This window comes from Nesoenas mayeri, assembly GCF_963082525.1.
Source record: "Nesoenas mayeri genome assembly, chromosome: 5".
Lineage (NCBI taxonomy): Eukaryota > Metazoa > Chordata > Aves > Columbiformes > Columbidae > Nesoenas > Nesoenas mayeri.
Genome location: NC_137548.1, coordinates 48,412,701 through 48,434,883, shown reverse-complemented (window position 1 = coordinate 48,434,883; position 22,183 = coordinate 48,412,701). Strand labels below are relative to the sequence as shown.

Here is a 22,183-nt window from a genome sequence, read left to right as displayed (position 1 = left end):
TTATTATTTCCAATATTCCCTAGCACCAGCTACCATTCTAAAAAGTGATCATTATTTTCAGAGTAATAGCTCAGCATGGGAAGCACTGTAAAATGTGTAATAGCATGGCAATGAGAGTATACTTAACCTGGAAGATCACTACATGTCACTTTGGGATAACTCTTTTTTATATAGATTTTTTCTTTACAATGCCTGTGACTTGAATTCTCAGTTTAGTTAGGCATCAAACCTTATTTTTTCTCTTGTTTATGTTAAAAGCCGTTACTGAATCTGTGAGGCAGTAGAAATTGTTCTAAGATCTTGATCCTGTGAGGCTCAGATTGCATTGCACAGCCCAGAACATGGTGTCATGACAAAAGTACTGAGTGGAGGAAAGTGTAGGTAAGTTGCTGTTTCTTTTTGAGCACAAAGTAAGAGACTATAAAGAATGAGCTTCATTCATACTCAGACCATTCCTCATCTTTTTTCTGGTAATCATCTGTCTGCTGATAATCAGGAATGATAAAATGGACTAATGAGGAATGTAAAATCCAGGATGTCTGTGATATGATCAGTAACATGAATAGAGATGAGACAGTTTAAAATACGAAAGTTCTTTCACATAGAGTAATTAATATGTGTCCCAAGAACCAGAGGAAACTACTGGATGAGCTTCAGCCTGCAAGTAGTGTGACTGAAAGCACCCCCTTGTCTGCAGTAAAGTCTCTGAGGAGTGGCAAATCCAACCAGGATATGATTAATTCCTAGTGTAGGTTTCAGTGACTGTTCAGATGTTTCAAGTATAGCACTTGAGATGTGGGATCCTCTGAAGTGAATCACAGACTCATAGTTAAAATTACCTAGTCATTCAGCAAAGATCATAGAATCACAGAATCACAGAATGTCCTGTGTTGGAAGGGACCCACAAGGATCATCAAGTCCAACTCCTGTCCCTGCATAGGACAAGCTCCATATTCACACCATGTGTCTGAGGGCACTGTCCAAATACTTCTTGAATATAGTAAGGCTTGGCATGATGACTACCTCCCTGGGGAGTGCATTCCAGTGCTTCACCACCCTCTGGGTGAAGAATCTTTCCCTAATGTCCAATGTAAATCTCCCCTGGCACATCTTCCTGCCATTCCCTTGGGTCCTACCATTGGTCACTAGAGACAAGAGATCAGTGCCTGGCCCTCCTCCCCACCTTGTGAGGAAGCTGTAGACCACGATGAGGTCTCCCCTCCATCTCCTCTTTTCCAGGTTGAACAAACCAAGTGACTTTAGTTGCTCCTCATATGGTTTTCCCTCCAAACCTTTAACCAACTTCATGGAGGAGCATGTTCTGAGAAGCTATTCCACTATATAGCCAGTATTGTAGCAGAACCTTCCTAGTATTCAGCTTATTTTTTTTCCTGTCTGAATTTTATCACTTATTCCAGTTGAATCTCAGGAGGAATTTTTCCTAGTCTTACTTGGCCAGGCTTCCTTATTGCTAAAGAACTTCTTACTTGTCAAGGCCAAAATCTGCTACTGAATAGGCTGTTGCTTCAGCTTATATCCATACCAGCAAAGACTGAAATCTTGGAGAGCCTTGAAAAAGAAAAAAAAAAAAAAAAAAAAAAAGGCGATAAGGTGGGGAAAGGAGGTCACATGCACTGTTACTGGTGACTTATTGCTAAATCTTGCAACGTGCTGTGTTCTTTAGATAAGCTCACCTCAAGAGACTAAGGACAGGACTTCAGCATACACTAGAAGAGGGTGAAGAGATGTCCCCAACTAGTACTTCAACATGGTGTAATGTCAAGCTATGTAGAGGCATGAGTTCCTGAAAGATGTAGATCACTACCAGAATGCAGCTGGTCCTGTCTAGTTAGGTTAATCTACAAGGCTAATTAGATCACAAGCAATGTCTTACAACTGTGTCTATGATGTTTCCAGCTCCAAAGCAGGCTCAACTGACAGCAGACTAGAGCTGTCTTTGCTATGCAGATGTGCGTATATATGCTAAACTGCCTGATCCTTGAGGAAATAAGAGGACACAAACAAAGCCATGCAGCCATAGGTTCAGTTTTGCCTTCTGGCCTAAGCAAAATGGAGCAACTTAACAAAAATGCTTGAGAGACAGCCAGCTCAAGGGGACCAAACTGTCCTCTAGGTTAGTGTACAGTTTTGGGAGAGCACATGTGGTTGAAACAGCTGATAAAGGACTTAAATTTGTGACTGCTGCATCCCAGGCAAAAAAATAGTACAATCAATACTCTCGTCTTACTCACTCATATGTGTGTATTTAGTCTTAGAGTCTTGGCTGCATTCTAATCCAGATAATCACAATCTTAATCAAGACTGTAACCTATATTTTCAGTTAGAGAAAAACTATATTTCTATTCTCTGAAATTCTCATGCTTAACAATATTGTGCAAAGGATCTGCTGTGCCCTCTACACGATGCACCCATATTTTGGAAGGCAATGAGTAAACTCTTAAGAGATGCACTCTGAACCATCTCAGACATTCAGTAAGAGTTTCTGGCTGCCTGTGACTAACAGCATATGGTGTATTTTACCTTTTATTTCTCTTCAATTAGTTCTGTAATGACCTAAGCTAGAAAAAACGCAAGCACTCTGGAATTGCTAAGTTCAGCAAAGACTGGGCCATGTGGACTGGGTTTCAGATATCTGTATGTAGAAAAATGTGTCATTAAGAAGAGAGGAGAAACTAGCTAGGCTAGGACTGAGGAACTGAATTTGAATATGGGAGGGAGAAGTTAAAAGGAATCCTTAAATAGTTGAGGTAAGCTTTATTATCCTTAAATCTTTATTTGAACTAGACTGTTGAACATTCATAGCATGCCTATCTCACATCTGTGCCCCCTGAGATATGCCTCATATACTTCTTCACTTAAGGGATAATAAATTTTTAAGAGTTAATGTTGATGTAGATCTATCCTTCCTGGACTAGCTAATACCAAACAGTTACTTTCCTCCTGTATAAGGGAAAGGAGCTTTGCAGGATTGCACTCAACACACTCCATTTTGTCTCAAGACTCTCAAAAAACTGTTCAGTGATGCTCTTTTTATGGCACTGGCTAGCAGTTCCTGCTTGCTAGATAGTGCTGTGCAGAGTTTGTTGTGGTACCAGACCTATCAGACTGACAGGACATTTTTTTCCTGCCTTCTGTTACCTCTGCCTCTCTTACCCATTCCCCTACAGAAAATTTTCATTAAATTCTTATAACAATTTAAGAGGGTTGGTTATAGAAAACAAACCGGATGGAGTATAAATCCCAACTAAATCTTTATGTTTATAAACATATTTATCTTAATGTATATTGCAACAGATAGGAAGAAGAGCTTTACTGATGAGACTTCCAGGTACAATGGGCAGCAGATAAGTTGCAGACTCTCTTGCTAGTTCTCATATGCATTTATATATCACGGAACGTGCTCTCAATCATATCTTTGAAATCTCAGATGATTCAGAGATCATTTCTTATACATTCATTGTAAGTTGGCTGAAATTTTAACATTTTAAGAAGTCTTAATATAATTGCTTTCCAGATCTGACTTGTTCAAAATGCTGTTCAGACATGACCTTCTTAATCCTACCAACCCTTCAATAAAATGCTTAGGATATATAAGTAGCATTTAGAGGTGAACCAATAACTCATAATACTTCATTGCCAGTTGTACATTTCTGCAAATTAAAATTTTGTGAATATATTGCAAATATTTTAGACAAGCATTATTCAGAAGAACCTGGAGAATTCCTGAACAAATGTTTTCGTTACAAATGAACCACAAATTATTGAAAAAGTAGTATGCAGGAATCAAAAAATGTTACGGGCTGGTTAACAATGATGATCATGTGATACTGTGTCATTTGATGACTAATGTATTTATATAAATCACCAGCACAGGGCATTTTTTTGTTTTAAATTTAGAATCCCATAAAACATCTAATTTTTTTTTTTTTTTTTCCTATATAGAATTTCTGTCTGTCTAATATCTCTTGTAGGCAGATCCTGTCACTTCAAATATCCCTCAAAAGACAACCCAAAAGGACTGCAATTGAATGCAAACACATTTTCAAAATCATATTCAAGGTAATATTTTTTTTCTTAACTTCAGTAAGATATTGTCACTCACTATTACAAAAGACAAATCAAATAAACCACAAGTAATACCAGCTTTTGGTCAACAAGAAACATAGATTCTCAAACACAGCTGTGTTATTCTAGGTATGTAATGAAAGAAATAAACTTAAATACTTAATTGAACTCTTACCAATTATGTGATAATATCCCAAATGAGTGTTTACTTTTTATTTCTAAAATATTTGCTTTCATTTTTACTTAAGCCAAGCTGTTAAGTAGGCAGTGGATGTGTGGTCTAGTGCGACAATTCCCAGTTCTAAGATAAACACACCGTGTTGTAATAGCATTCAGCTCCTTCCTTGTCTGTTTCTTTACTAGAAGTGCAGGAACATGGAAATGTGCAAAAATAGAGTTTCTGTCTCATGAATTTTATGAAATCTATTTTCTTTGTCTCTGTCCCAGCCTCACACAAAACTCCTTCCTGCAGAGTTACCCATAATTACCTTCTTTTGCTTATTTATATAGAAAAAGCAATTTTCTTCAGAAGTTGTTGTTTATTTTCATTGACAATTCCCACATAAATTATGTACAGCTCAGAAATAAAAAATGCTTTCCTTACTGCCACCTCTACACAATCTGAGTGAGCTCCAAGGGGCAAACTGGGAGCTGTGGGAGGCGGGGGGGGTGTGTCCTGCCTTGTATATTCTCCATCCATGAATCACTGAATCACAGATTGGTTAGGGTTGGAATGGACCTCTGGAGATCATCTAGTCCAACCCACCTACTAAAGCCCACCTGGTACACCTAGAGTAGACTGTACAGGAATGTGTCCAGGTGCATATTGAATGTCTCCAGAGAACAAGACTCCACAAACTCTCTGGGCAGCCTGTTCCAGTGCTCTGGCACCCTCAAAGCAAAGAAGTTTTTCCTCATTTTCAGATGGAACCTCCTATGTTTCAGGTGGTGCCTGTTGCCCCTTGTCCTATCAATGGGCACCACTGAAAGGATTCTGGTCCCATCCTCTTGACACCCATCCTTGAGATATTTCTTAACATTGATGAGATCTCTTCTCAGCCTTCCTTTCTCCAGGCTGAACAGACCCAGCTCTCTCAGTCTCTCTTCATAAGAAAGATGCTCTTGACCCCTAACCATCTTTGTAACTCTCCACTGGACTCCCTCCAGTAATTCCTGATCCTTCCTAAACTGGGGAGGAAGAGGCACTTAGTGCTGTTTGGACCTGAGGCACCTCCTTAGGCTCCCTGTTTTCCAGTTGGGACCAGGGAGAGAGCTGTCCTGGCTTTGGGTATGCCTGGGTAGAAAGGATCCAATCTTAATAAACTAGCTACTGCTGTTGCTCCAGGAGGAGCCAAGTTCATTGATTCCTGGTTATGTTTAATTGGCAGAACTAACATGGTTTGAAAATATTTTTTGGGTGGGAAATGAAAAGGGCAAATGCTTGCACATTCAACAAGGTAAAAGGACTGCCTGTTTGTTGGAGAAGACAGTACTGCTGTAGCAATGCATTAATCTAAAGCCATATAAGAGGAGCAGACTGCTTGATGTGTATTTCACACAGCAAGTTCAGCAGTCCAAAAGCTAGCGTTGCTATGCCTGTCAGCCTCCTCACCCCGTTCATCATATGCTGTGCACACACCTACACCCTCCCTTCTAAAGCCAGACTGGAACCAGCTATTATCTCTCTCTCTGAAAACAAACATGAATATTATGGTCTAAAATTAGGATATTTTTCCTTCCCTTTCACCTTTCACAGGGTCATAGCTGACTAACAGGTAGACTGCTGAAATTCAGTAAGTTTCTGTATATATACAGATGAGGTCTGGTTTTAGTGTTTTTCATAACTAGAAAAGACAGGCTTAATTATTCATTCCCACACTAAGTTTAGGGCACAGCCTAAATGTCGCTATGTTATATGTGGCTATGGCAGGACTGGCATAAACAGACCTGGTGTGGACAGAAATTGTTCTATGAATGAATCCGACAAAAATTTGGTTTTTACTTTCTTTATTTTATCAGTGGCTATGAATCTAATGTAATCCCTCTGTCCTTTCAGATTATATATACACATTGAAAAAAATTAACATGGTACACAGAGTTATCACAGTATAGATACGGGACTAAAACAAACACTGTTCACAGCTGGCTTGGCTCCATATTCCTCAGAATCACTAGAAAACTTCTCTTGACTTTGAAGAATTCTGGTCAGGTCCATATTAGCCATAAGTACCCCTAAGAATTTATCTGTAGGTAGAGTTAACAGCTTGCTTACGCAAATATTGAGTATTTCCCAAGTCATGTGAATGTTTGTATTTTCTAAAGCTCACCTGCTCTTCTGGACCTTTAAATATTTGATTTAATTATTCTAACATGCTGCACAGAAAGGAGAGTGGATGAGAAAGGATGGGGGCTAAGAAAAAGGAGAAATAAGTGCAGATAAGAGAGAGGAGTCAAGGTAGAAGCAAAATCAAAAGGAAGAGAATGGAAAGACAATGGAGAAGAGAGTGAGGGAGATGAGAAAGAGCATATCCTGGAGATGGCCCAGTAAAAGCTTGATTTAGTTATTGTTGAAAACAAAAAAAAAAGGAGGAAGGGGAGGCGAAGGAAGGGAAGGGCAAGGAAGGGGAATACATAATGCTTGACACAGAGATGGCAGTTCATGCTCTGATACATGATTTTGCAGGTTCTTGTTGCATGCTCTGTGCTGGGACAGCAGTCAAGGGAGAGAGAGGGCAGAAGCAGACTGAAACTACATAAAGAGAAAATGTATTTTTCTTTCCATGTCACTTCAGGTCCTCCTGTAATGCCCCCCCCCGCCCCTCCCCCCCCCAGCCCTCTACACAGCTGCTTTTGGCTCAGTTAGTCAGCATGTCTGTGCTGCATGCTTGGATATCTGGTGGCAGTTGCTGTGTGCAGGTTTCCTGCCCGATCTCCAACAGTGACATAGTAACTGGGTACAGTATTATGCAAACTTGTGAATGGAGACTGGTACTGTCATCTCCTGTGCTCTGCTGGGAGCCATGTTAAGTCAGCCAGGGACTGTATGCTTTGGGATGGTGCTAGGAACAAGAAAACTGATGGGGCCACATGGTCTGCTGCAGGAGAAAGCTTGTTGCAAATGGTTTCTTCTGGCCTACTTGAGTGAATCTTGTTGTTAAGATTTTTGCTTGTATTGGATTAGTGAATTGTTTAGGTATCTGGGGCAAACCAGTAAAACAGGCTGATGAATCCACAGGGTAGGTGCCAAATCTGGATTGCTGCCTTTTTCAGAAGTAAACAGCTAGGAGCCATTGTTCATCTTCCTAACTCTCTGCAGGACACAGGCTGTAAATTACATAGGAACAAAAAGTTGATGGGAGTAGAACCAGGTGCCCAACTTCCCAAGGGAGTACTTTGCCCTCCAGTCAAAAGAGTAGCTTTTCTGGCTTAAACAAGCATGGGCTCTTCTTGTGCCTTTCCATCAGCACTCAGAGCCAAAGGAAAGTGTGCAGTACAGGTTTTGCTACATTGAGGCATTTACATCCATTTCCATTGCAAAACCTGATTTCAGGGTTGATAATGGAAATTAAATCCAGTCTGGAATGCAGGAAATTATTGTAGTCTAGGGTCATGGGAGGAAATCTTATTTAAAATACCGTATCTTGTTGAGATTACAGTTAAATGGGTATAAAATCCTCTCTCCTCCCCCCAAACTGATTTACAGCCAGTCTCATAGACCAGCTGTAGTCTATCCAGAATGTGCACTGCCATGACCAGAATTACCTGATGAGTTCTGTTTTTATATATTCACCAAGACTATGTTCTTCAACTCCCCAAAACAAGCTTGAAATTTCCACCAAAATACATTCAGAAAAGGATTTTTAAGTGATTTTTTTTTTCTGCTGATCATATATACATGTATATTTACATTAGGAGCTTTCTTTTTCAAAGTTTCTTTTTTTTACAATGGAAATGTCAACTATTTTGACATAAACAGAATTCCTTTCTTCCCATCTTTCAATTTTTCCCATTTGATAGTGAAACTGACCTCCATCGTGTAATTTTTTTCATTGCAAGTTCAGTTACATCTACTTTCTAATCTGTCCATGTAATAAAATCCAAATAAATACACAATATAGGGAGAGACTGCCCCACAGTGGAATTTTGGCCTTTGACTTCAGCTAGGCCAGAATTTCATTCTCTATGGGGATTCCCACAAAAACATCTCTTTATATTACTGTAACCCATGTTGTAGGGCTCCAATACATGTACTCACTAGTAGGACCTTTAATCAAAATTAATTGGTGATGGCTGCAGTTAATGTATGTGATAAAATGACAGATGCATTCTTTTGGTGTTCCTCTACTATATTGCACCATCATAGATTCAGTATCTGCTGTGTCAAAGGCTTCAAAGAAAATCACATTTTTAAATGGTGAATTTTAATCCTTTTTAGTTATATTGTTTCATTTTCTTTTGAAAAATTAATTCATTTGGTACAACTTGTTATTCTACAATTTTTTAGTGCCAGTAATTTACCTGCTTGTTGCCAAGGGAGTAAGCAAATTCCAAAAGCTTGAACACTTAACTATGGGATTTGCATTGTTAACAATAAGGTCATGAAAACAAATAATAATAAACTGATAGGTTCAACTTAAAGTGATGCTGTGTTGCTGAATATTTGCTTTAGGATTTTTCTGTTCCTATATACTAAGATTTTCCCAAGCTAAATGAAAAGCTATGCGTTTCTCACAAAGAAACCCCCAAAACAAAAAAATAATTTCCTCAGAGCTGTATGTGTCCTTTGACTAATTTTCTGGGTAGCATCAAGCCCTGCACCCAGGCTACCTTTGGACTGCTGTCTATCTCAGACCAACATATTTCAGGGAAGGAATTCCATGTTTGGGTGGGAAAGAATGAAATATTTTTCTGTCAGCTTTTTTACTTATTTGTTAATACCAGCTCTTTGAAGTGCTCAGTACATTGGAATGCAAGTGTGTGCCCTAGGCTTGTGTGTAAGCAAAGAGATGGCATGTGAAATGGGCAAATTTTCATGTTATATGCATACAGTTTATTAATTATTTCTGTGGTTATCACATGAAATGACGTACTGTGATGAATTATTTTTCTTGTATACATCTGGCTTTTTCTTTTGCATTAGGTACTAACACATCCATGTATCTGGTGTAAATGTCTAATCTTAGCCCAGTTTTATAGGGGAATGAGCAAGAGAGAGACTTTCCAAAGCAGAATACCACCCACCCCTGCCAAACACACGAAGAGTACTAAGAAGATGCATATCAAATGATTGAGAAAACAACCTGTTCATAATCTGATGGCAGAAGGGCTAGAATTAGAAAATTCAGATATAGAAAGTCAGACTAGGAATTTCTACTCCTAGTAAAATAAGACTTTGCCTGTGTAACACTTGTCCACATCCCTGAAATGAACATTTTTCTTCATTTCTCTGTGCCAAAGAATACTTATTCTCATTTTTTCATTCCATATAATTGTGAATACAGGACATTAACAGAGTGGTGTTTTACACTCATCAAAAAAGATACATAAATTTTAATTAAATAATCCATTATTTGGTTTCATCCATAGAGTGAATTTTAAAAGTCATTTAGCAATTGAAGAAAAATATTTGCTTAGTTAAACTTACAACATGTATTTCCTGTGCACCAGCATTTTAAATCCCTCTAAACCTCATTCATATATTTCAATGCCAAAGTATCCATAACTATAGTTCACAGAACTATTTCTTTTCTGCTGCTATAAACAGTAAGGTGTATATTTTTTTCCTTGCTTTTAAAGCCATTTGTTTAAATATAAAAAGTAGCAATATTCACTAAATTAAATGTGTTTTATCTGTAACTTCAAAGTTGCTAGCTTCTTAATAAAAAGCTCCCATGTGTTTTAAAAAAAAGATTTTCACTTTAATATTGTTCCATCAGATATTCTAGACCCATAGGAAAAGCTTGCTGGAACCTGTTGCTAAAAGTTTGGCTGACCGAGGAAAGGATAGCCAACCATCTCTAAGTAAAAAGTCGAAGACAAGGCAATGAAAACCTCTTTGTGTAATGTTCATGTGTGCTTGTGGCTGGAAAGACTTGTCTGTATTTTTCCATTGTTTGTGTTAACAGAGATTAAAAAAAAATAAGAAAATTGTTTCAAGTGGGAGGATAGACAAAATGGTAATCTGATATAGAACTATTCATTTCAAATTTGCCAAATGAAACTGACATCAGGGCATTACTGAATGTCAGTCATTGCCACAAATTTATTGTTAAAGGTGAGATGTACTGGCTTTGGTGATCCCTGACCAACCCCTCAGTTCTACTGCACATAGATCACTGTGCGATTCTGCAGCTCTGAAGATAAACCAATGTATGGAGAAACCATGAGAAATCACTAAGGCACACAACAGACATGCCTTTTGCTTATATACAGAGGCTTTGAGGTCTTCAACGAGGATTTCATATTGCATCTAGAGTCACACAAAACACCACACTGCAATGAACTTATATCCCTAGGGAAATGAAACCTTGTCTGAATGCCAAAGACCGTCATACATTCTCATTCATTTCTCTGCTTTGTAAATTTGGAAAAGGAGGAATAATTTCTTCTACCTCATGCCATATATACAATAACATATCCACCTTAGTCCTTAGTATGACTGCTGGCACTGCCGTTAGTTACCACTTTTGTTGGAGCAACCTGTGCAGAGAAGCCAAGGGTGGAGTGGGCTGTGGGAGACTGAATTGCCTCAACTTATCTTCTGCATGAGGTTATTCTCCAGGGATGAATAGAAACATTTTAGAAAGGTTCTTTGCAGTGTAGGCATTTTGCTTGCTCTAAATTTAGTGGCAAAAAGAGAAAATTGTGAGATGGGACAAAATAAGCAAAATTTTTTTGGGAACTGTCAAGGCAGTTGTGGATGCTCTGCTGAGGTTCAGAAACTCTAGTGCTTTATGTTCACCTGGATTGCAATTTGAAAATGCAGAAGAGGAAGCTTGTAACAAACAGAGCTAACTCAAGAGAGATTACACAAATTTTCCGGCAAGCGTAACTTTTGACTGTACTTGTGTAAGAAGAGGAGGTTTAGTGCCTCTTTAAAACTTGAGTGTGGCTGCTTAGTCGGTACTAGCTCTCCTCCCCCGCCCGCCCCCGCTCTCTGCCCGCTTCTCTCCCCCCCCTCGCCCCGCCTTCCCCTCCGTCCCGCCCTTCCACTGCTGGGTAACTTTTGTTGCAATATGGGTGTGACTTTTGATGGTTTGATGGAACTCCCCCTCCCAGTTATGTCATTACTTCTGTTCCTTTGAATCAGAATAAAAAGTGCAGCCAACTTCAGACTCATTGACTGCAGGCTTAACAAGCGTCGAGACTTTTCTTCCTTCTGAGACTTGCAAGGATATCTGTTTTTGCAAACCCGTTCTGAGAAAATAATGGCCAATTTCTTCTTATCGGCAACTTTTGGATTATGTTTGCTGAAGCTTTGTCTAACAGAAACACGTAAGTTTTTTATGAATGAAAACACGTACAGTTGCTAATAAATTTATGCTTCAGAAAGCAAGAGCTAGATAGCTAACAGTTTTCTTGCATCTATCTTTATTATATAAAGTTTTATTATTTGTAAGAATTATCAGAGATGCTTTATAACTGTAACCTCAGCTGTGCTGGTCTGTACAGTCATGGAAAGCTTCATATTACTTGTAAAGGGCAATTCCAGATCTATAAAAAGTGAATTGTAGATCATTAAAGTTAAGTTTAAACTAAGAGTAGAAGTACATCAGGGAATTTAAAATAGCTCTAGTAAAGCTCAGTTTGACAATGTTACTGCTGTTACATAGTTTGCTCTTCCAGCTCCATTTCAGAGAGTAAAGAGGAGGGCTGGGCAGATGGGGATGGATCCCCCAGTGTACAACAACTGTATTCTTGAGTTTACATGGGCTGAACTAACACCTAATACATACTGTATTTGCTGAACAGAAGCAAAACTGCAGTGATCTGTGATTGAAATTTGAAGAGCTTTTATGCCAAGCATATTGTTTCTGACTCCCTCAGCTTTCTTTGTGGTTGACTGATGAGATTTTGGAACAAAGCGGGTTAGAAGTGATCACAAAGTTCATCAATTAACTTTCTGTAGCTTCATTACCCACTTCAAATATTTGTCTTTAAAAATGAAACATCAATACAGAGAAAATAAATAAACATTGTGTGTCCAAAATGACAAAATGCTTTTGAAATTTCACATGGTGCATGTTTGAGGGAAATGGCCATGCTTTTAATAGACTCTCACTGTGACAACAACTGCCTCAAGGCATTTTGTGGTAAGGGTTAACAATTACTTTTCTACATTATTTTTCTAATCTTCGGTTCCATGAGTCTAACAAAATATATGACCATTGTCACCGAAGGACTTTGTGCATGTGTATAGTAAATATATATCTCATTCATTTGAGCAGCAGTGGATACTTCTGTAATGGTTGCAGCCCTGCTGGGCTGTGAATGGTGTGCAGAGTGAACAGTTCCCAGCATATCTGTGATAGCTGCAGCACCCTCATTGTTTTTCTTTATAAAATTGTATGTCTATTGTACCAAATGCTCTCGCTAAAAGAAAGTATATGGATAAAGCCCTTAAACAAAGTGCAGGGGTACTGTAGGAATAATAAGTATGTCTGAGATATGTTTAAAACTTGGCTTGGTCCAATTCTGTATGCTGTATTAAGTATTGTAATTATTTGGTTATCATCTACTCAACTGACTTCTTCTTCTATGACTGCCAGGAGAATCCTAAAGAAGCAGGGTCTGCAGTGACTCTGGAAGTAATGCATTCTTACAGTGAAACATAGCAGAAAACCCTATCATGTAGACTTCAGCAGAGTTACAAAAAGTATGTCAAACTTCGCATATGCCCCACAGGGAAGTTTCTTTAATGGCTTACCAAGATATTAGACTATATCTACAATATATTTTAGCTGGCATGTGGTACATTCCAGCATGACTTTGTAGTCAGTAAGGATTTCAAAACAGCAGTTAATGGGGGTTTTATTTTCTTTTTTAAACCACTGACTTTGCTGTTTATCACAGAGTACTGGCCACTGCTGTTGGGAAACACCTGGCTTGAAGACAGAATTCAGATGTGCTCCTTAGTTGGAATTTTGATTCTTTTAGTGCAGAATTTGGCAAAATTAGAAGGGGCCTGGGATTTCTGTTAACATGACTACTAAAGGAAAGATGAGATATAGAGAGCAGCTGAAAAAGTTACTCATCCTGGGTTCTATGCTGTTATGCCCATACTGTCATTAACATATGTGCAAGGCGTATTCATTATATTGATGTGAATTTCATTGTATAAGGAGTCTGGATCCAGGAGGATATAAATGCTGACGTCTTGGTTAATGATTATTCTGGGGGAGATTTTCCCCTATGAGCATCATGTATTTGTAAAAATATTTATTGCAGTTTTCTTAGTTAACACTAAGCAAATCCTAGAATTTTGACCCCCAAACTGGAAGAAGCTGGAATAGAAGTAGTAGTAAAAAAGGGAGAAAAAAAGGGAGTGAAAAGAGGGAGAATGAGTTCACCACTGCGAGAGAGAAGCTTAGCTGATAGCGTTGGATAGGTTGTGAGTCAGCATGAGGCAAGGGTCTGAGAAAGGACTACTATAACTATCAGTCAGTCACAAAGGAAGGGACCTGCCTGTCACTTGGCTTATATATCCATCATGTAAATTGGTAAATAAAACAGTTTGAAGAAGCTCTTTGTACTAATTTATTTTCACTTTGTGCTTACAGTGTGTATCTTGGCTATTCTCCTAGGTCCAAAGTAACTAGACTTCAATAAAGTTCACTTGAAGTTCCATCATCCTTTAATGAAAACTTTGTATCTTCCCTTGGAATACTTGCACACAGAGCCAACAAACCATGACAGATGATCATCTTTCAGTCTTTGGAGAAATGTTTGTTGATTCTTTAGTTATTGGTGTTCATAACAATGTAGAACCATGTACAACAGGAAGTCAGAGAAAAGCTTAGCATCATACACTCGAGGAAGAACTTTTTAAACTAAATGCTTTTAAAACCACTTGTAGGTCTAGCCAAAGGTAAATGAAATGTTGCCCCCCATACCTGGTGTGTCTTTCGTTCCAGAACAGTTCCCATTACTTTTAGAGGCTAGGACTTGAACACAGTATTATTATTGCAGTTATTTATCTAGCACCTAAACATGCATGAGGTTCTGCTGTAGCAGAAATGTGCTGTCACAATGAGATGTCCTGAGATACTGATAGACAGGTATGAACAGCACAGCAAATCATGAGCTCATTACTGCTAAAATACTTGTAGAAAAGATGGGTTCTCAAGAATTTCCTGAAGGGGTAAAAAAAATGCTTTAATTGAAGGAGAACTGCCATTTCAAATCAAAGAAGTTATAGAAGACAGCAGGAAATCATACTGAGGAAAAATGTAGGTCTCAAAGAGATGTTTGTATGACAGAGAGCAAGGTAGATTGCAGTAAGCAACTAAAATTAGTTATATAGAAAGCATGAAGTCTTGAAGAAGTTACATTAGAGAAGGAATCTGAAACTTATCCAAGAACCTAGTGTAAACTTCTGCAGACACTTCTGCCAATTTGGATAGCAACTGTGAGGAACAGGGGAAAATAAATTACGAATAAAAAATAATGTATAATAGGAGTGGAGCCTATAGATATGTGAAAAGTTACAAAAAGTAAAAACTGCATTGATGACATGGCAGAGGAAAAAGTTCTGGTGAGCTCTGTGGGATATGGGTTAATTAAAAATCAAAGGGCAAACAATGCAAGATGGCAATGTTCTTGCCAGAGAAGAGGTGGTATTCAGAGGGAGTGGCTAGACAGCAGCAGTAATGAGGTCTGAAAACAGGTTGCTAAGACACGTTGTTTTTAAGGACAGATTAGATAAGGACAGACTAGACGTTTTGGGTATTGGTGATTGTGCTGCTGAGTAAGAAGATGGAGTAGAAGACCTCTGGTAACTTTGTTTCTTCTTTGATAAAAGGATAATTTTAGTTATGAACTTAGTTGACTGGTAGTGGAATACATTGCAGAGCAACAAGGAAAAAATTATGTAAAGCTTCTGATATAAAGAGAGGATAAGTCAGCTCAAGAACTTAAAAGTTTTTTTTAATTCCAGAGATGCTGTACAAAGGCTTCTCCATTTACTTTCTGGTCTTCTTGCCTTGTGTTTCTGTTCCTGCACTAATGGATAGGTGTCTGAAAATGCAGTCAAGATAGAAGATAATAATTCTCAACTTCAAGTGGCATATATTCAGTTTTTTACAAATTTTTTTTTTTTTTTTTTAAAAGAGGACCTAGTATGAAAGAATGAGAGAAGGTGTTCTACCAAACCCTCTCTAAAATCCCTTTGTCCAGGATCAATGATAAATGTACATAGTTACCATGAACCGTAACTTCACAGAAAAGATAATCATGAAACAAACATGACCCACTACAGTAATCTTGCCTACTTTGAAAACAATACAACACTGTACTGGAACATTTCACTGTGTTCCAAACATGTGATATTTTAGCATGAGCTGGTAACTGAGAACGTGCTTTATTAAATTTCATTTTTCAGCACTAAATTGAATTCTTAGACTAGAGAACTTTGAACTTCTAATTGAAGGCCAGCAAAGTGAGAAGAGCAAGAAAGGTTGAGTTTGTCATCAACACGTCTCAGATACATACATCATGGTTGCTACCAAGTAAAACCCACATCCACAGTCTATCTTATTTGCCTTTACCTGTCAGGTTTTCTTTATTATATATCTAGTGGTTTGGACCATTTTCTGTGAGTAATTGACAGCTGCAGGTGTGAAGATCATCAGCTGTTAAGACACAGTTATCTCTCACTCTCAGGGAGGTAATAATCATTTCAAAGCCATCAGATGCTGTAATTATTAGTGACCTCTTTTGCTGCTGCTAATAGTGGTGGCAGAGAAGATTGTGTCAGGCCTGAATGTTGATCAGTTTCTTCCCTGTCAAATCACAGGCCTCCCTACAGTGGCATCAACAGTAATATCAGTAGCAGCTGGCTGTGATTTTCCTCCCTTGCTGCTTCTGCCAGAGCTGACCCCACCCAAGGGACAACAGAGCAGTTTGTCATATGAGTGAATTTGCAGACAGTAATATGAAATGGCAACTGAGAAAGATGTGTTTTCCTTGGAGAATCTTTTCAGTCAGACTGAAAGTTCAGTTAGTTGTGATTTGAAGTTCAAATCTCTCTAACTGTTTCCTGCCTAATAAAACCTGCAGTCACTCTTTGAGTCTGTGTGCACAATCAAGAACATAAATGAACTCCCTTTTCTATGCACTGGTTTTGGGACTCTCCAGTTCCTCTACATGACAACTCTGGCTGCATTTTATGACACAGTAATCTTATTTCAGTACAATAACCTTCAACTCTCACACTGTGAAACAGAAAAAATAAGGTGTTGAATAATTACAATTTTAGCAATTACTAACATGGAAGCTCAAGCAACCATGCTGATTCAAAGTAAAAATCACAGAGAACTGAATTTTACTTGCATTTGCAGTTTGAAAAATATGTTGTTTCGCTTTCTTTCTATTGATTCCTGACTTAAGCTCAGTAGGTGGAAACTCTAAGAGACTGTGTTGTGTCTTTGCAGAAAGAAAAAAAAAAAGTCAAGTGTGCAGCAGCTGTGGTAAAACTTCCAACTCTGTTTCTGCTAATGATACTGTTCCAAAAGTGATGTGAGATGGTTATAAAACTGTTTGCCAGGGTACAGACTCACAGCTGCCTAGGTAAAGGGCATTAGCCAGCAATCATCAACTACACAGTTTATGTCTGTTTTACTAAATATTTGCTTTTTTTAAATAAGAAACTTCCCTTGACAGAATGTATAATTTAAAACAAATATCTGCTGTGACATAGCTCTTGTTAATTATATATGTCTCACGGTTAGCAAAACAGGTTCTCAGGGGGCTTTTTAATTGTTATTTTTGTTAATGGGTGTCTGTAGAGAAGAAGGGTGTTGTATGTGTAGGTAGGTGTAATGAATAGTTTCTTGCAGCATTCCCATACAGAAGTAAAAGGTTAATTGGAGCTCAGCACATGGTGTGTGTGGCCACCCAGGACCCTGTGGGCAGAGGTGAATGAGCTCTGTCCAAGCAGCAGGCAAGCTGCTATCCAAATCAGGGTCTAAAATTCAAGCACCAACCTTAAGTTGGCAACCTCTCTGAGAGAACATATCTTGCCACCAGGGAGGCTTATCAGCAAGGTGTTGGTGTTATGCTTGCCAGAGCAGTATGACTGCAGCTGTTTTCAGGGAGAAGGCAAAGCACACATTCCAACTCAGACTAAGCAAGCTGGAAGCTGCTTTCTACAGCATGTAAATGCCATAGTTCAACAGTGCCATAGGGTTGATTTGTGATGTTAGTGATTAGTCGTTTACCTACTCTTTGCCATTGGCCAATGTACATCTTATAGAAAAGATGGAGTATCCCTATCATGGAATAAGAAGGCTAAGGCAGTGATACAGTACATCACTTCTAAGGCAGCAAGGTCTTCCCAGCTCCTTCATGGTGCTCTGGGTTAAGCTTCTGCACAAGGAATATGGAGTAGTTAACTGCGCAGGTTCAAGGAAAAGTAGTATTTGCCAGTTATGAAGAAACATGATTCATTAATAATGAAGTTACACAGGGTGAGGCCTGAACTATTTTTAATGTTTTGCTTTCAGTCACTTCCCTGTTCTTCCTCCTCCTGCTTGATTAGGTGTCCTCCATAAATTTATGTGCCATTTCCCTTTTCCATCATTCACTCAGATGTGTAAGTGTAGAGAAAAAAAAGCCTCTCTTGCTAATGAGTTTTCATATTTATAATATTTTTGTTCTCAGCTCCTACATATTGCTTATGCATAAATTCAACATATGTAAACATTTAGAATGTGGAAGTGAAATAATATTCATTCTGTTCGAATCAGTTTATCCAGTAGCAGTGCTATAAAAATCAGATAAAACTTTCCTTTTTCACTCTGACAACTTTATCCTGTTTCCTTGTGTGTTTGCTATTATATACAAGACTGGCAGATATTTCCAGTTCAAAAGCACTTGGTTCCTGTTACACAACAGCAAATGCAAAATGTACATTTCTTTTAAAGTTCTATTAAAGACATATATTTTTATAATTAGGGATTTTTAAGTTGTTTGGCAAATGAGAATTGACTTAAATCTTTTGTCTTACTGTCAAATGTAACACTTTAATGGGTTAAAGAACTTTAGAATTGATCTTATAATTGACTGAAGAATGATATCTTAAACTTAGTCAAGTTTCTCTCCTGTTTGGAACAGTACTTCCTAGTGATAAATACCAGCTTTTTGAGATCTTGGAGGTATTTCTACATGAAAACTTGATACTCCAGGAAAACTCAGTGCCAGGAGACATTAAATGACCCAGCAAACCAAAGAAGCAGCCAAGAATAGACCCACTGTCTCTAACCCAAATGTGGGCCACCTGGCCACAATGCCAGAAGGCCATGCAGCCAGAAGATTACTAGTCCAGAGATGTTTGAGTGTCACTGTATAGCAACTATGTGTATCCAGGTAGTACACATGTATGTTTTTTTAATGTCCATGTCGTCTTTTCAAAAACTCTTTTGTTTTTTGCACCTATTATCTAATCCATCTTCATTTCTCTGGGACATATGGCTGAAGCAGTCCAATAAATCTGATAGACTCTTGTCAACCTGTGTCTGTGATAGAAGGTTATATCCTTTGATCTAGTAAAACTTCCACATAGCAGCTTAGTCATTCTCAGGAAAAAATGAAATGCATAGACTAAGTTCTTCTTCCAAGAGACAGGCCTCAGAGAAAATGTTAATGGCAGGAAAACTCTCTTATTTTTATTTTTTCTGATTTTCTTTTGATTTTGGCCTACTGTGCTGCCAAGTGTGACTTGCTGGCATTGTGTTCAACATCAAGCAAAAACTCTTCTAGCAGAGAAAAGAAAAATACATTTATTAATATCTCAAATTAAGCTCTAAACTCCTCTTTTCTAGAATGTAACAAAATAATTTTATAGCTTACTGAGAATAGACATTTGGTAGTTCCAGTCCATCACTGAATGGGCACAGTTAAGGTTTTAGACAGGCAGCTATCCAATTCACAATTCTTGTACTGGAATCAGTAACAGGCAGGCATTCTGAGCATGTGAGACACCTTCCCGTGATGACTGCCTAGAGAGAAGTTTCTTTCCTGCTTTTGTGGCTTGCCTTAGAAAACCATGAATCCATTTGCTCACTGTTGTGCTGTAAAACATTGCAGAGCTGTTCTCAGTGTTTATGATGGTTTTCATATCTCCTGACATTTCTATTAGATCAGTCCTATTTAATTATTTTTCTAATGGCTGTATTTCATGGCTGCTCACTGAGTGGGGAAAAAGATCACAGTAGTTTTGCTATATTTTGTCAATATCTCCTTGACCTGCTGACTCTCACACATTATCCAGTAATGATATAGTTTGTGTTCGTTCTGAAAAGAGCACACAATTAACTGGCCTTTTAAAGAGTGAAGCAGAGGCAATCTTCGAGCATCATGGGGTAAGACGAGTACAGTTATTAATTTTTTTTCATAACATCACTAGGCACAAATGCTAGACAGCATTTTCTGTCTCTGGGGGTTAGAGAAATGCTCAGTCCTCCGGTTTTCTAGGAGGAGGCATATCCTGTGGCTTGGAGATTATTAAGACAAATGACTGAATCCAAATTTGGTTTCTGTTAATGCTTTGCAAAGAGTATGTTTTTATACAGGTAATTCGTATAACAAGTAGTTCATGTTTCTTTCTGGAGATGGAGATTTTTTTTCTTCTTCTTTCATATTTCCTAATGACTTCTTCTACCTATCTAGGATTATGTATTTACTAAGATGGCTTATTCCTGATTTTCTTCTTGAACTGACTCTTGCTCAGAGTGAATCTGACTTCATGATGCTTTCCAATGTCATGAAACTCACAGTACCCGAATTGAGGCCTGTCAGTGTACCATTTGCCATTCAAAGACTCTGTATATTTTAATAAAATCCAGCTATATCTCATTAAAATAGAAGATTACTAGAAACAGTGAGCATCACAGCAAAATCACTGCCTTCATGATGATTCTAGCACCTTTGGGTGTTTAAATAAACTTTTTTTTTTTACTAGGAAAAAATATGTTAATCATGTTATTATTCTCACCTCATTTCTAATAGCAACAGCATTGTACACATACCAATGTTAATTGTAAACTATAGTTATTTAACAGACTTTTTAATTAAGTCAATTGTAAAAGAGTCAAATCTAAGACTGAGAATTATCAAAGATATTTAGCTGAACGTTTGGTTTGGGTTATGAATAACCTGCATGCATCTTGGGAAAGTTTCTTGCTCATCAGTATTTTCAGTATGAATCTCAAGATTCTTGAAACTGTAGTATGTGGGTGGATAGAGTGATATAGAGTCCAGAAAATGTAAATATTTTGCCACCAGAAATTCCAGTAGAAGTTGCTTGCTGACCCAGGCATTCTGGTTATAGGCTATGGGATCCCTGCCATTCTGGTATTGGGGAAAAAACAGAGGGAGTAGTAGAAATGACAGTGTTCTCTTCCATTGTCAGAAGGTTGCAGTGATTTAGGGTAGCATAAGGCCTTTCCCACTGATCTCTATAGATTCTAGGCGAGATTTGATTAAGTGAATTGTGTTAATTGGTAGCATGCTTTTTACAAAGTGATAATTTCCAGGGGCAGCTTTCTGTTTGAATCACACTTACTTCAGATCCAAGCCAAGTCTTTCTGCCAACAAAAATCTTAAGTTTAGTGTTTTTTTCACTATTAGTCTGCCCTAATATTTCCACAGTAAAATTTCAAGGTCTTCAGCAAGTGAAAATGAAATGTGTGTTTTTATTTTTTTCAGTAGTGTGTAGTTTGCTTCCCAGTGCTCTTAAAAGCACAATGGTTGCCATTCCTCTACTGAAAATGTACCTTTGGTGGTGTACTTTTTGGGTTTTTGTGGACAGGAACATATTGAAATGAACCCACTCTCCATCTCTGAAACTACAGTGGCTTGTACACCTGGATATGCAATTTTCACCTTTGATTGTTGCCTCTGAATTAAGCTCTTCAGACTTCTTCCATGATCTGTTCTTAAGAGAACACATTCTTCCAAGATTGTTTCTTTACTTTCTTTTTCATATCCAGCATTTCTGATCTCTTCAAATCACACCATTTGTAAAGTTTTGTGGATAATAATGACCAGATAGCACTGCTAGCAGAAGATATTCAAATTCCCACTGTGGAAAGAAAGCAGTTTTTCATTGTAACTTTACAAAGTAAGTCAACTGCTTTTTGCTAACAGTTGACTCTAGTAACTTTCTTCAGTTTTTGGTTTTGACTTGATTATCATTCATCCAGAAATTTTTTAGGACTCAGAAATCTTCCATATTCTGGACACCTTCAGAATATAGATGATACTATACCTTGTTCTGTTTTTTGGTTGTTGTGTGCTTGTTTGTGTTTTGGGTTTTTTTTGGTTTTTTTTTGGTTTTTTTGGGGTTTTTTGTGAAAATCACAAATATTCAAAAGTAGTGTTTTATCTGTGTTTAAAACTGCGAAGTTACATACAAGGGTTATAGCTGTATTCTTAATCTGAGAAATCTGAATTTAGTATGACTCATTGAATCATGCATCACATTGGAGGTTTCTGTTCTCCAGTTTGATTTCTAGCAGGCCAAATTCAATTGATTATCAGACAATAATTTAATCAATATGCAATTAACAACTGTGATCCCTGAATTAAGTGTTTACTATTGTCCTACTTTGTACTGTTATATAAGGTACCACCTTATAAATTTGTACAACTTCTACAAAAAGGCTGGATTTCATTTTCATTTTCCCATGGATTTGAAAAAAATAAAAAATTGAATACATTTGTAAAATAAACTGGGAGTTAGTTCATCTGCATTGTGGGGAAGCTGAGTTTGAAATAAGTACTGTTTGGGCAGTCCTTTTCCGCTGTTTTTTGTTACTAGGATTTGTCCTTTGACATGTCTTATATTGTGAGGCACATTCTGAGCAGCTGCCTTCTTTTT

At 37.9% G+C, this 22,183-nt stretch overlaps 1 protein-coding gene across 3 annotated transcripts in view; it reads left to right on the top strand.

The window, feature by feature from the left end:
* Window positions 1-22,183, top strand: part of CD44 (CD44 molecule (IN blood group)) — a 78,746-nt gene that overhangs the window by 7,878 nt on the left and 48,685 nt on the right. For 2 of the 3 annotated variants that reach the window (XM_080344972.1, XM_080344970.1), the window contains exon 1: window positions 11,441-11,580. In XM_080344972.1, the coding sequence (XP_080201098.1) occupies window positions 11,514-11,580 (67 nt within the window). In that variant the 5' untranslated portion in view covers window positions 11,441-11,513. Of the gene's footprint in view, window positions 1-3,992; window positions 4,081-11,440; window positions 11,581-22,183 lie in introns of those variants that run through there. The other variant, XM_080344971.1, reaches the window with a different exon arrangement.